The 14,780-nt window shown below is 38.9% G+C and overlaps 3 protein-coding genes across 3 annotated transcripts in view; 1 reads left to right on the top strand and 2 right to left on the bottom strand.

The window, feature by feature from the left end:
• Nucleotides 1-14,780, top strand: part of LOC106875756 (uncharacterized) — a 263,867-nt gene that overhangs the window by 15,576 nt on the left and 233,511 nt on the right. The window lies entirely within an intron of this gene.
• LOC106883471 (protein FAM200A) lies at nt 3,057-3,470 on the bottom strand. The gene has a single exon (XM_014934496.1). The coding sequence runs from the start codon at nt 3,468-3,470 to the stop codon at nt 3,057-3,059; it is 414 nt and encodes a 137-aa protein (XP_014789982.1).
• On the bottom strand, nt 4,191-4,634 carry LOC106883472 (zinc finger MYM-type protein 6-like). Its single transcript, XM_014934497.1, has one exon. The coding sequence runs from the start codon at nt 4,632-4,634 to the stop codon at nt 4,191-4,193; it is 444 nt and encodes a 147-aa protein (XP_014789983.1).

The following is a 14,780-nucleotide window of genomic DNA, read 5'->3' as shown; positions in this document are numbered from 1 at the left end:
TATATATATATATATATATATATTGTTATTTGTCTGAATTTGCTTGGGTCATGTTTGAACTGGCGAATTAACTAATCACTACATGTGGTCACAGAAAATATGTCACCTTTGTTGACAGATGGTGTGTGTACACCTAGATCAACTCGCAGCGCCATCTACCCAGACTGTGAGATGTCAGCGCTCCCCCTCTATATTTTACTTACAGTTAGCTGCCGTATAGCGCTACAGGAAAAGCATACATTTATTTCAACGCAACATTATCAAAGTAATCGAAATTGGTGAAATTGCAACCAAACATCTGAAAGAATTTTAGCTGTGAAAGAATGCTAACGCAAAGTAATACCAAATTAGATATAACTGTAGACATTCATTCATTCAACCAACAGCGATATCATTGGTATACTAATTCTTGTTATAAAAATAAAAAATACCATACTATTCTATATTTTTTGACAATTTCAAATGTACATAGAAAAATAATCTAAAAAGGAAAAAAAAAAAATCCAATGAAAGAGAATCTACAAAAATAACCTAAAAAATGAGTATGTCTATATACAAGAAATATTTTATATCGTAAGGAAAAAAAAAATTTCTCATGAATTCAATGTGGTCATTGATAATTCTGGCCACGATATGGTGAAAAAGCACCAAGTTATTAAAGAGGGTTGTATACTGACCTTACTTGCCAAACTGACATATTCATGTGCAGCAAGAGGTCAAGCAGAACTTGAATACAAGGTTTCAAATCTTGAATTTGAGCCAGAATTTCAAGAAATGGTCAAACTAAGTAAACATGTATTTCTACAAAAAATGTACTAAATTGAGCTTTAGTAATTCTTCTAAACTCGAGATTTAGCATGAAATCATTGAATTGAGAATGTCATTTATTCCCTCTTGCTGTTTTAACATGTGGGGAGCCACTAGGCAGACCTAGTGGATATTCTTGTTCATGTAAATTTTGTTTTTCTTTGAGAACTATTGGTCAAATTATATTGTACAATGAATATAATTTTGTAGACTATTAAAGTCAGATGTGATTTTATTTTTCCAATTTTGAATACAGTCGAGATAATTTGTGTCTGTATTTTCATGTTCTGTGTTCATTTTATTTCTCTCACTTCTACTAACAAGTTTGCTGAAAGTTATAGATGTTGTTAATGCCTTAATGTTTTTAATGTTTAAAACAAGGAATTCATCTTTGCATTTTGTTTCTTTATTTAATCTAGTCTACATGAAATTCTGAGAAAGATATCAGGTGGTGTGGGATGTGCTAGAATAACAGCTAAATCTCCCTTAAATCACATATCTTTTTGTTTGAAAATATTTTTACTTTCTTTTTGGTTTACTGTCAAGTCACCTCCCATCATTTTGTAAGTGTGTAGTACAAACAAAATTGACCAAAATTGGTCTGGATGTGGAAAGAAGAAAGTGAGTAGTGGTGGAAAAAAAAATCATGAATTTTCAAAAAATGTATTTTCATAAAAAGCTTACCCCCTCCCATCATTTTGAAGACTGTGACAAAAAAAAAAATCTTGGAAAAATCCCCATAAAAATGATGAAAATCCAACTTATTTAGGCATCTTGATCCCAAACTTCACCATTTGTAACCATTGTTAATAGCCCATTAACATTTTATTGAAATGATGTCATGTCCCAAAATCTCAAGATTTATTTACCTCCATACCTACTACGAATATGTCAAAACTCAAGTCTCTGTGGCTTGTAGTTGTGGATTTAGCTAGTTCTGAAAACACTGCAAAATCGACCATTTGTTACATGTAATAAAATAGGCTTTACATAAATATTTAAAATATTGCCGAAGAAAGGTTTTCTTTCGAAGAACCTGAAACAGAAAAGGCAACTATTATACCATGGTCACTATTAATTTGTGTAATTTGAAGATGATTATCATCTCAGTTTCAAAGATATAGCTACTTATTCATTTAGGCAAATTAAGCAAAATTTGACCAATTCAGTGACCATCCAAATTTCACATATGTGGTTCAAAATGCTTCTTTTGGGATGCTCTCCAAGAAAAAGTACAAAGGAAATTACATTTAAATATTCTCAAAAATTTATAGTGATACCTAATGTTATTTCAGGACTAATACCACAGTAACTGGTTTATCAGCGTTGTGTATATGTTGCGATACATACATGGGTATTCTAATTTAATCCAGCCTCACTTGCACTTTCCTCTTTGTTTTCTTGTTCCGTTTTGTACTTTTTTTTTACCTCTGTTTGCTTATTCATAGCACCAATAAATTATTCACTCTTTGCTATATCAGAGGCAATGAATTCTCATCTAAGTATGTATCTGGCTGCAAGTACACATCATATTTAATGCAGCACACCTATCTCAGCATGTGCTAACTCAATGAATACTGCAGTAACTGGTTTATCAACAATGTATATATATCATGTATGATACATAGATGGTTATATTAATTTCATATTAATTTCATATTAATTTCATACGTCCATCTTCCATGCATGCATGGATAGGATGGTTGACAGGAGCCAGCCAAGTAGACTACTGTGTCTGTTTCAGCAAGATTTTTACGGCTGGACTGAGTGGACTCAGTGCTTTTTACATGGCACTAGCACAGGCAAGGTTAGTTTTGGCATGATTTTTACTGCTGGGTGCCCTTCCAAATGCCAACCACTTTACAGTGTAGACTGGATGGGTTTTATGTGGCACCAGCACTTGGCAGGGTCACCGAGTAACTTTCAAGACAAAGAATTATAAGAGAGGCAGGGGCATTTGAGGAGGGGTACTTGTGTCAGAGGATGAAAGGTTAGAGCAATGGTTCTTAACCTTTTTACTACCATGGCTCCCCTAGGAATTTGTCCTTCTCTCCACAGGTCCCTTGCATCTATGAATAAAATTCCCTCCCAGATTTTAAATAAAATCTAAAATATGTTCTTAGTCTTTCTATTCAATATGAATTTGTCACATTATACAAAAAGTGAGATACTTGACACTGCTTCTTAGCCCCCAAAAAGTTTTTTTTATTGAATATGAATTAGTCACATTATTAGTGAGATACTTGACACTACTTCTTAGCTATAAAATCTTGAATGCATGGTTGAATTCCAGAGAGTGCACAACGTAAGTCCCTTTCAACGTTTGGCCTGTTTCTGCACTTGTTCTTGACAGCAACGAGCATGGAAAATGCAGCTTCATAAAGATGTGGATCCAAACACATAGCTAAAATCCAAAGAGCTTGATGTGAGATCAGAGGGTAAACATGAAAGTACTTGATCCAGAATATTTCAAGATCCAGTTCTTTGAAGTCTTCCTTAGCTGGGGAGTTGAACTTCAGCTCAAGAAACTCCTCTTGCACTTCATCCAAAACATCAGTCACTTCACATTGAAATGGGTTCCTGATGAATTTCCAAGCTTCACATTTTTCATCTATATCTGGGAAGTATCTGCTGAATTCTGTTTTTAAGTCAGTTAGGTGCATGATTATTTGTTTCTTTAACTCAGAATCAACGTTACCATGAATGAGAGCAGAATCCAACTAAAACTGGCTGTATTTCCCTGCTGAATTCGAAATTTCCAGAGGTCGAGTTTGGCCACGAAGGTTCGAATGGTGTCATGGTGCATGAGAATGTTGATGTTTTTCCTTTGTAGTTTAAAGTCGAGAGCATTCAACACTTTGAAGATGTCCACTATGTAAGCTAGGTATAGCTGAATGCCTCTGGACTGGAACTTGTCATGGAGATCTGCCTTCTATTGCAAATCTAGAAATATTGCGACTTCTTGTAGTTCATAAATTCATCCAAGCATGTTCCTCTTTGATAGCCATCGTATGTTCATACGAAAAAGCAATGCTTCATGTTCAGATTCCAAGCATTTAATAAAGTCGACAACCTTGATAGCCACGTTCAGGACATTTTTCATTTCAGTAGGTAAGGTTCTGGATGCTAAGACTTCACGATAAAGTATGCAGTGTGTACCTACAACAGATGAATTTTTTTCTTTCACCCCAGTAATGAATCCAGACTGCAGATGGCTGGAGCTCCATTAGTGCACACCCCTACCAGCGAGTCCCACAAAAGTTGGTTTTTCTGAAAGAAGTTTGATACATCACGAAAAATAACTGCTGCTGTTGTACAACTATCCATAATGTGACAGAACATTTCCTCTTTGACACAGTTGCCTGACACAAAATGAGCATATATCAGTAGCTGAGAGAACACTGAGCAATGTCAGCTTTTTTGTCACACTGGATGGCAAGACCAGGAGAATCTCCTACTTGGTTGAGAATTTGATCTTTGATATCTTGAGACAAGTCGTTGATCCTTCCCTTGACTGTATCGTTTGATAGTGTAGTCTGGTAAAGCTTGTTTGCACTATGTTTCCCCAGAACGAGTTCTGCTGCACAGAGTAGACTTGATTTTATGAGAGACTCTCTGATGTTATGGCTCTTCTTGCTCTTTGCGATCAACATGGCGATCTCATAGAAAGTCTCAACAACCATTGAAGTTTGTTGCCGAAATGCCCCATTATTGTCCAACTTAGCTTTCTTCAAGGAATGTCTTTCTGTTTCAAAGAATGCCTTGGGCTTGTCTGCAAGAGCAGGATGTGTTGTCCTCAAGTGGAGTTCCAAGCATGAGGGTTGCATTTCATCATTGCTCAAAGTTTTGTAACATATCACACACTGGGGGACTTCTGTATCACCCTTTTGAAGAGACATGAATCCAAATCAAATACATTCGTCCAGATACTTCCATTTCTTTGTACTCATTGCGAATTATTTGATGTGCAGTGAACAAAAGATAAGGCACATGTAAGATAATGTCAAGACCCAAGTTAGAATGCTTGGAGTAAAAAGTTCTGTAAAAAAATTAAAACAAAAAAATTTGGAATAAAAGTTGAATTAAAAGAAAAGTTATATGTAAAATATTGTATTTATTTGTACAAAAATATCATAAAAAGTTTCTTTAAAAAGGAAAAGATTTTGCATAGCTTTTAGTTTTACCTAGTACTTTCTGTAATATTTAAATCTGAATTTTAGTTTAACGTTTAGCATTATGTTATAATATTTTTTCTCACAAAAAATGTACTATATTTTTAACATAAGCATTTAATATTAAAAACTTTAGTTTTATTGTTAAAATCTTTTATTTTTCCAATCTGTGTTTTAATTTTTTTGAGATTTTATTAAATTGAGCAATAGTAGAACCTATTACATACTTTTTGATTTATTTCTTAATTTTAAATATATCACATTATTTCATATATATGAAAACTGTAGATCAAACTTGTTTATAATCTATTAAGTGAGAAAGATGTTTGTCTTTACATGATAATAATATCCAAGCTTTATACCAGTGGTTCTTAACCTGAGTCTTGTCACATAATAATATCCAAGCTTTATACCAGTGGTTCTTAACCTGAGTCTTGTCACAAAAACAATTACAAAATAAAGGCAAATGTTAAAGCTACAATTCAGAATTAGTGAGGGTTTTGTGGGATATAAGGAGGGGTGGGGGTCAATAAGTAAAGAAAGTGGTAAACGGCGCTAAGATAGTAGAATAAGAAAACTAAAGGTATAAGGCAATACTTTTGCATTTTTTCATAAACTTCTCATTATTTGACCATGCTCTTGTTGAGAGAATAACAAATATAATTAGAGAAATTACTGCTTTTTCTCAAGCCCCCTCCACTTCCTGGAAATTACTGATGCCCCCTCCCCAGGTTCAGAACCATTGGGTTACAATGTAACAAAGTGACAGAGAGGCAGAAACAGGTGTCTTGCTATTATATAACAGAGTGGACATTGGAGGAGGTGATCCAGTATCAAATGATGGAAGATTAGAGTGTGACAGAGAAATAGAGAGGCAGATATAAGTGTCTTGCTATAGAGGAGGTACATGGTTACCCAGTGAGAGAGAGAGAGGGGGAGAGAGAGGAACAAGAAAAAGGACAGAAACAGGTGTGCTGATGTAAAGGAGATACTTGGTTACAAGAGAAGGAGAGAGAGAGTGACCAAGAATGAGGGCAGAAATATCCATAATCTTTTTTTCTTCCTCAAGGATAAGATTATAAGGAGCAAAAGCTTCATAACAAGCCCCCATAATCTTGGAAAAGCGTTGAACATTTAGATCCATATCCTCGAACATAGAAAGACCTTTTTCGATATATGCAAATGCTTGCTGCATTTTCTTGTAAAACAATGTGGCTCAGGTTCGATTTCCTCTTCTTTATTTTACTGCTCATGATGCTCCATCAAATCCTTGTTCGTCAGGGGCTACTTGTCTTTTTCAAATAAATCGGTGAAATCCTCCTCCAAATTCATTTTCAGTTCTTTGGTCATAGTCACCAACGTTTTGTGGATGGCAACATTATCAAACCACTTAAAATCATTCACAAATTGTAGGCATAGCTTCTTCCATACACCATTCATAGCCGTGCTCTGTACATCATTCCATGCCACTGATATGTTCTGCACAGCCTTGTAGATATTGTATCTCTTCCAAAAGTCATGAATTGTGATGGACTCATCAAAATCAGTTGCAGCTACTGCTTGCCACAGCATATACTTCATATAGTAACGCTTAAAGATAACAATTATTCCCTGATCCATTGGCTGCAGAAGAGACGTAGTGTTCGGAGGGAGGTGTATGATGGTAACATTGGGGGTCAAAATCTACGATGTTTTGCGGGTGGCCAGGAGCATTGTCTAAGATAAATAAAACCTTAAAAGGAATCCCCTTCTCCTTACAGTACTTCTCCGCTGCTGGGATAAAATGATTGAAGAACCAATTTTCAAAAACAACAGTAACCCATGCTTTTGAATTTGCCATCCAAATAACAGGGTGAGATGCCTTGGGTATGTTCTTCAGGGCACGGGGGTTGTGTGCATGATACACAAGCAATGGCTTTAACTTAAAATCTCCTGCACAATGATCTCCCAACATAATGGTCACGTTCTTTTGAGACCTTGTTGCCTGGAATAGTTTTCTCCTCCTTGGAAATGAATGAACGGTCTGGCAATTTTTTCCAATACAATCCAGTTTCGTCTACGTTAAAAATCCATTTGGGAAGAAACCTGTTTTCTTTGATGATTTTCTATAATGTATTAGGAAATTCTGCCGCTGCTTGTTTATCAGCTGATGCACTTTCACCTTGCTTCTTAATGGAGTTGATAACTTCTTCACTCCTTAAATTTCATGAACCAGCCTTGACTCACCTTGAACTCTACATCTTTCTCATCTGGATATTTTTTCTTCAAGTCCTCAAACAAAGACAATGCTTTCTCTTAAATGATTTCTTGACTAATAGTAGTACGCTGATGATTCAACCTAACAATCCAAAGAGAAAGAAGACTTTCCATTTCTTCAAAGATTTTGCCCAGGGGCTTCAGATTTGATATGTGCTAAAATCTTGTCCTTATTCTGTACAATTGTCGATACAATTGTTTGATTCATCCCAAAAGATTGTGCAATTGCTACCACTTTTTCACCTTTTTCATGGCATTTTATCATGGCCAGTTTATCTTCCAGCATTATAGCATGATGCTTAGCACTTTCACTATGAATTTTCTTAGGAGTCATGGGGGTAAAAAATAAAGTCACAAATGAATGAGAAAGTAGACGATAAACAGACGGAAACAAATCTGAATTCAAAACAAACATGGGAATCATGTATGACAACAATGCCTAATGGTAGATATTGGAACTACAGAGCAATATGAGCTCTTAAAGAACGATAAATAAGACAACACAGCTGATTTCATGATTTCGTTTACTAAGCTATGGTGTGTGTAACAACATTTAATGTACATATTTTAATATGATCTTATATGCTTTTATTTTTATTTATTGTACAGTAATATGATTTTATGTGCTTTTAACGGTTTTCTAGTGATTTTACAATTCCAATAGTTGTGGCGGACAGGCACAGTTGAGTGAAATGACTTGATTTTTATTTTTCCATGCTATTTTTGAAAACCGATGTATAATCAAGAATGACGTAAATCAAAATGACTTAATCTGAGGTATGCCTGTACTTGGAGACCTCACCAGTGCTAGTGCCATGTAAAAAGTATCCAGAATCTATGTTAAGTGGTTGGTGCTCCTGCTGTAGAAACCATGCCAAAGCAGACATAGAACCTGATGGAGCCCTTTGGCTCAAATGTTCTTGGGAAATCCATGCTAGCATGGGTGATAAAAGACGATGACCTGCTATTTATTCTCTTTCAGATAAGTAAACTGAGCTTATGCAGAATAAAATGTAATAATGAAATGTCTAAATTTGAACAATTACAAAGTTTATACACTTGAATAAGAGAAGAGAATGTGGTTACATTGTATCTGATAAGAATCAAATTTATAACATACCTAAAAGTTAGACTCTGGCACCTCATGGCAGTAAGAACATAGCTAAACATCTGTAGCAGCACAAGCAGTCAGCGCCATATTGGTTGAGATCTCATGGCAGCCATTGCTATCTCCGAGACTGGAGCGAGACCTCACCGGCATTCATTTGCCATGCGCGAGATCACAATGAGGCTTGTGATGGCAAACTGGATATAAGGGCCCAGCAAACAGATTCTATCTCATCTTCACTGCAAGTGCTTGCTGAACTCACTTCGCTGGCTGGGTCTCCAGGCTAGTCCTGTCTGCATGTCGTATCTCCGCGTTAACGAAGATACAACGAACGCACACAACTTTAGATGGCATACTGAGAGCAACACACTTCACCTTCTGTGTAACTTGTAAATAAAACTGGTTGAGAATTTGCATTTTACTTAAGAATTCTTTCCTCGCCTGCTGGAGCCTGAAACAACACAAAGAACAAAAATGAATGGGAGAAGGCGATATTCAGTTGATATCATAAACCTTGCCTCCCATTATAAATGGTGACCCCGCATGTGTAAAGGATCTCCGGCAGCTGAAAGGAGCTACAGAATGCCAGAAGACTCCACTTAACTTCCAGCCATTGTTCCGTCTGCCGCCACATTTGAATTGCCCCATGAGGGAACAGGATTTTACCAGTCACGTGCCATTTTCTGGCGATTTTTTTCAACTGACAAAAAGATCAAACAAAAATAAAAAAAAATTTATTGGTACAAGCACACATACATTCACAGTGTTTTTGGCATTTTTTTTTTGTTTTCTTTCAGCCCCAAAAAACAGGTTTGGCGACGAAAACTTTTTTTCTTGTCTGTGCATTACAGTACACAATTCCATAAATTTTGCTCAGAAAATTTTTTTTCTCACACACATGCTACTATTTCCAACAACACTTTTTGTCTGTTTTTTGGTCCTTTTCTTTTTCTCCTCTGACAGGAAAAAAAAAATGAGTTTACCTAATCTTCCTTCTTTCACTGGTGACATACGTTTTGGTTCGCACAGTTGGGGGCATATTTTGCAGCACATGCGGTATCTTCACAGCGACAATTAAATCTTCTCTTTTGCAGCATTCCTGCACCACTTCCTACTTCAGTCAGCTATCTCATCACTGATCCTCATCCGGATGCAACTTACAAGGTGGTCAAATCCGAGGTTCTCCGACAGAACACTAAATCCGTGGAGTCTATGTTTAAGCAACTAATGTAAGATGAGGAGCTAGGAGACAGGACGCTGTCTCAATTTTTACGGCATCTACTCGAGCTCAGCGACACGACTGAGGACAACTTGTTCTTACAGAAGCTTTTCTTCTCCCAGCTACCTCCCAATGTGCAAACCATTTTAGCCACAGGAGTTGATACGAACACCGTGGATCAACTGGCTACCATGGCTGATAAAATTTTAGAGTTCGCTATCCAGCCAGCATCTCACCATGTTTGCTCTTGCTCAGGGGTTTCCTCCGCTGCACCTTCCTCATCACATGATAATATTTTGGAGAAACTTGCTTCTTTAACATGCTGGATGGATGCGCTTTGGGGAGGGTGCTCCAACTCTTTGTGCCGTCGCAGTCAAAACCAGTCCTGTTCATGCTTGACTGATTCCTTTTCGTCTAGTTCCAGTCTTTGTTGGTACCACGCCAGGTATCAGCATAAAGCCCGTAAATACATTCAGCCTTATTCTTTCCACCTGTCGGAAAACGACCTGCAGAGGGCTTGAGCATGTCAAGCACTTCCGGCCAATTATCCTCAAGGCGTTTATGGTTGACACAGGTTCTAGTTGCTCTATTTGGCCTTTGCGTTTTGCTACAGACAAGCCAAAGCGTCCAGAGATCACCTTGCACGCGGTCAATTGGTTTCCCTTTGTGACTTAAGGTCAAGTTTCCTTACATATTGACATTAATCTTCATCGGGATTTTTGGTGGATTTTTGTCATATCTGATCTCCCACATCCTATTCTGGGTGCGGACTTTTTGAACAATTTTAACCTATTGGTCAGGCGACAGAGACTTGTCGATGGTTCTGTGTCTTTTTCTACACCTGCAAAGGCCACTACCAATGCTGTTCTCAGTCCTTCATTTTTTGTTGCCACTGCTGGTGATGCATTTCATTAACACTTAGCTTCTTTCCCAGAGCTGGTGGATCAGCGATTCCAAATGGCAAAACCTACTCACTCGACCCTACACTATATTACCACCACTGGGCCACCTGTCTTTTCATGCCCACGGCGACTTGCTCCTGACTGTCTTAAGAAGGCTAAGTCCAAGTTTGAGCACATGCTCCAGCTTGGTCTTATTCATCCCTCCACCAGCCCCTGGGCATCTCCCCTTCATTTGGCATGAAAAGGGGATTCTGATTTTCGCCCGGTGGTGGATTATAGGCATTTGAATGCGGTCACTGTTCCCGATCGCTATCCTATAAGACATCTTCAGGATTTCTCCTCTAATTTGCATGGTTGTACCATTTTTTCTAAGGTCAACCTTGTTCGTGCCTATCACCAAATACCAGTCAATCCTGAGGATGTACCAAAAACTGCTATCACTACTCCTTTTGGCATCTTCGAGTTCCTTTTTATGAGCTTCGGTTTGCGGAATGCCACGAGCACGTTCCAAAGATTTATCAAAGTTGTCCTTGGACTTTATTTTGTGTTCGCATATGTTGATGACATACTCATTGTAAGCGACACGCGTGAGAATCACCTCCAACACTTAAATCAACTCTTTCAGTGTCTTCGCGCCTACAATGTGTGAATCAACCCCAATAAGTGTGTTTTTGAGCAATCCTCTCTGGAATTTCTGGGGCATTACATCGACTCAAATGGTATCAGACCTCTCTAATTCAGTGCATTGCACCCCCCACTTCATTATGCCAACTCCACCACTTCTTGGGAATCGTCAACTTCTACAGACAATTCATTTGTGATTGTGCATACAAGTTACTTCCCTTGACTCAGCTATTGAAAGCAAATGCAAAAAAGAATTCTCCCATTACTTTATATGCTGAGGCATTATCTGCTTTTGAGTCAATCAAGAAAGAAACAGCTTCTGTTCTGTTGCTTGCACATCCGGTTCCCAATGCTCCTCTCTCTTTAACCATTGATGCATTGGATTCTGTGATTGGTGCTGTTTTGCAGCACACCATAGACAATCAGACTAAACCTTTAGCGTTTTTTTCTCGTCAATTAAAGCCAGCTGAACGTCAGTACAGTACGTTTGATCGCGAGCTCTTGGCAATCTACTCTCGTCTTCCTGTGTGCTTCCTTTCATCTCATGCTGCAATCAATTTAACTGCTATTGCACAGGATCAGCCAGCTCTGGACACTTTGGATTTAGCTTCTACCAAGTTGTCCTGTTGCAAGTTTGCCTATCTTCCACTTCTGTCTGCTGGTTCTCCCAGACTGTTTGTACCTGAGAACCACAGCGCTCTGTGTTTGATGCCTTGCATTCACTGTCACATCCTGCCATTTCTGCCTTGGTGAAGCTTATTACAGCTCGGTTTTTCTGGCCCAATATGTGCCGGATGATCACCGATTGGGCATGCTCTTGTGTAAAATGCCAGCGTTCTAAAATCCACAGGTATATTCGCGCTCCTCTTGGACAATTTTCTCCTCCAGAGACTCACTTTCGCCATGTCACATTGATCTGGTTAGACCATGGCCTGTCAGTCACAGTTTCTCTTACATATTGAAATGCGTCGATTGATTTTCTCGTTAGCCAGAGGCCATTCCAATAGTGGACATTTCTGCTGAGTCAGTTGCTCGAGCTTTCGTTTCTAACTGGATTGCTTGCTTTGGTGTCTCAGCTAAAATAACCACTGATCACGGACACCAGTTCGAGGCTTCCCTATTTCATGAATTATCATGAATCCTAGGCATTCATCACATTCGTACAACCAGCTGCCACCCAGCCTCCAACAAGATGGTCGAACGTCTTCACAGGCAACTGAAGGCTGCTCTACGTGCCACTCCTGATCTGCAGTCTTGGACAGAATTCCTACCTATCGTTCTTCTTGGTTGTCACACTGCTGTTAAAGCAAACTTAGGTTTCTCCTCTCCTGAACTCCTTTACGGTACCACCCTGGCACTCCCTGGTACAATGTTAGTGCCAGACAATTCATCGCCTCCTGATCCAACGTCGTATGTCACCAGACTTCGCTCCTTTTTCTTAAGTCTTCCACTCATGCATTCGCGTGACCAGTCTATTCCCTCTCACGTCCCACAGGATATTGACAAATGAACTCATATTTTTGTTCGGGATGATTCTGTTTCTCCTTTCAAAGGACCATTTCATGTGCTGTTGTGCACACCAAAAATATTTGCTCTCGACATTGGTGGTCAGGCAGAAACCATGTCAGTCGACAGACTGAAAAAGACATATTTTGAAGTTCCCATGCCCTTCGATGACACTCTGGCCACGCCCACTTTTGATCCTTACAACCACCCCCTTTTGACCATTTCATCACCTACACCTCCACCTTCATCGCCACAACCTAACACAAACACACATTATGTCACCAGGACAGGCTGCACTGTGCATTGGCCCAAAAAGCTCACTAAAACTATTTATATCTGACAATCTCTTTTGTGTTTCCTGTGACAGACAAATGCTTTCTTGTGTACTGAACAGTTCCAATACTCTGCCATTGAACATTTTGTCAAATTTTGTGCATGCCAATTTATATTTCTTGCAATTATTTTTCTATTTGACTTCTCATATTTTTCTACCATATCTTGTTGGTTGCGATCAGTTACCATCTTTGCTCTTTCTTGTGCTTGCTCCAATTATTCTGTTTTTGCACTGCTGTACTTGGTGGGGAGCCCTTGTAGTGGGACAAGCAGTCAGCGCCATATTGGATGAGATCTTGCAGCAGCCATTGCCATCTCCGAGACTGGAGTGAGACCTCACCTGCATCCATTTGTCATGCACGAGATCACAATGAGGCTCGTGATGGCAAACTGGATATAAGGGCCCAGCAAACAGATTCTATCTCTTCTTCACCGCAAGTGCTTGCTGAACACACTTCGCTGGCTGGGTCTCCAGAGGCAATGGGCCCGCGTTAACGAAGATACAATGAACGCACACTGCTTGAGATGGCATACTGAGAGCAACACACTTCACCTTCTGTGTAACTTGTAAATAGAACTGGTTGAGAATTTGCATTTTACTTAAGGCTTCTTTCCTCGCCTGCTGGAGCCTGAAACAACACAAAGAACAAAAATGAATGGGAGAAGGTGATATTCAGTCGATATCGTAAACCTTGCCTCTCATTATACATCTGTAGTAACGCTGTGCGCATGCGTAGTCTCACGCATGCGTGGAATTCAACAAGCAAGCTTTCCCGCTTCATTCTGTCTCTTTCTTGCTGGCCAGCGAATGAGCATGGACGTGTTTAGCTGTCTCTCACCATCTTTCGGAACTACGCTCGACAGCTCACTTACATCTACATACCAACGTCCCAACAACAATGCTCACACACACAGAAGCTGTAACAACAAACAAGAGCTAAAGATCTATATATTTACCACCTGAATAAATGTTGTTTAAGTTGATAGTCTGGAGTTCAGCGTTCCGTTTAATTTCTAATTTTATATAGGAAAGTCAGGTATACATCTAATGATGTATAACCAACTTTCCTATAAAGTGGTGACCCCGACGTGATTCGAACACGCAGCCCGCTGAGCTGCAATAACCCACTTTCCTATAAAGTGGTGACCCCGACGAAGAAACAAACTCAGCATGGATTCTGGACTACCAACCTATAACTGGTGAACCCCGACTAAAGAACAAATGCGGCCATGGAGACCGAACTACCAAGCAACGATGATCACCAACATCTCCAACCATAGTCAACACGACTTTCCAATTGTACACTCAAGAACTTGGTATAAAACTCTCACGTGTACTGACTTTCTATCTGCTGTGATATCTCACATTCATATAGATGGCCTGTTTTTTATTATGTTCGTATATGTCGCATTCACACTCTCACATACACATACATCTTTTATGCCACATTAAATATCTCTTATTCATTTCATACGGTCATCTTTTATCGTCTCGTTACTGGCTATTCATGTTATCGTAGTATAACATAATTATTTGTATATCATCTTTGATATATTATCTTGTGTTCGACCGTGTGACACGTTTAAATAAAAGGAGTCCTCTGTTTTTCCATTCGTCACCATTTCTCCTTTTTTGAGTTCGCACGGTCGTTTTTTTCATCTTGGGTTAAGAAAATTTTTGGTCGTACAGAGATTTGTCTGTCAACCGTCTGTAAAAGCGCACCTCTTCAAACACCATCACCAAACAGCCTTTTCGCCACCAGCTTCGTTCAACCAAGATTACCACCGTGACGACAACTATTACTACTACCAACTACAAGCATTCCCCCGACGTCGCCAAGTTTCAACAGGAC

The sequence above is a fragment of the Octopus bimaculoides genome, chromosome 18, assembly GCF_001194135.2.
Source record: "Octopus bimaculoides isolate UCB-OBI-ISO-001 chromosome 18, ASM119413v2, whole genome shotgun sequence".
NCBI lineage: Eukaryota > Metazoa > Mollusca > Cephalopoda > Octopoda > Octopodidae > Octopus > Octopus bimaculoides.
This window is presented reverse-complemented; position numbering and strand designations above follow the sequence as displayed.

Bases quoted from the DNA above. Each gene is read 5' to 3' on its own strand.
- LOC106883471 (XM_014934496.1), bottom strand. From the start codon at position 3,470: ATGCACCTAACTGACTTAAAAACAGAATTCAGCAGATACTTCCCAGAT.
- LOC106883472 (XM_014934497.1), bottom strand. From the start codon at position 4,634: ATGCAACCCTCATGCTTGGAACTCCACTTGAGGACAACACATCCTGCT.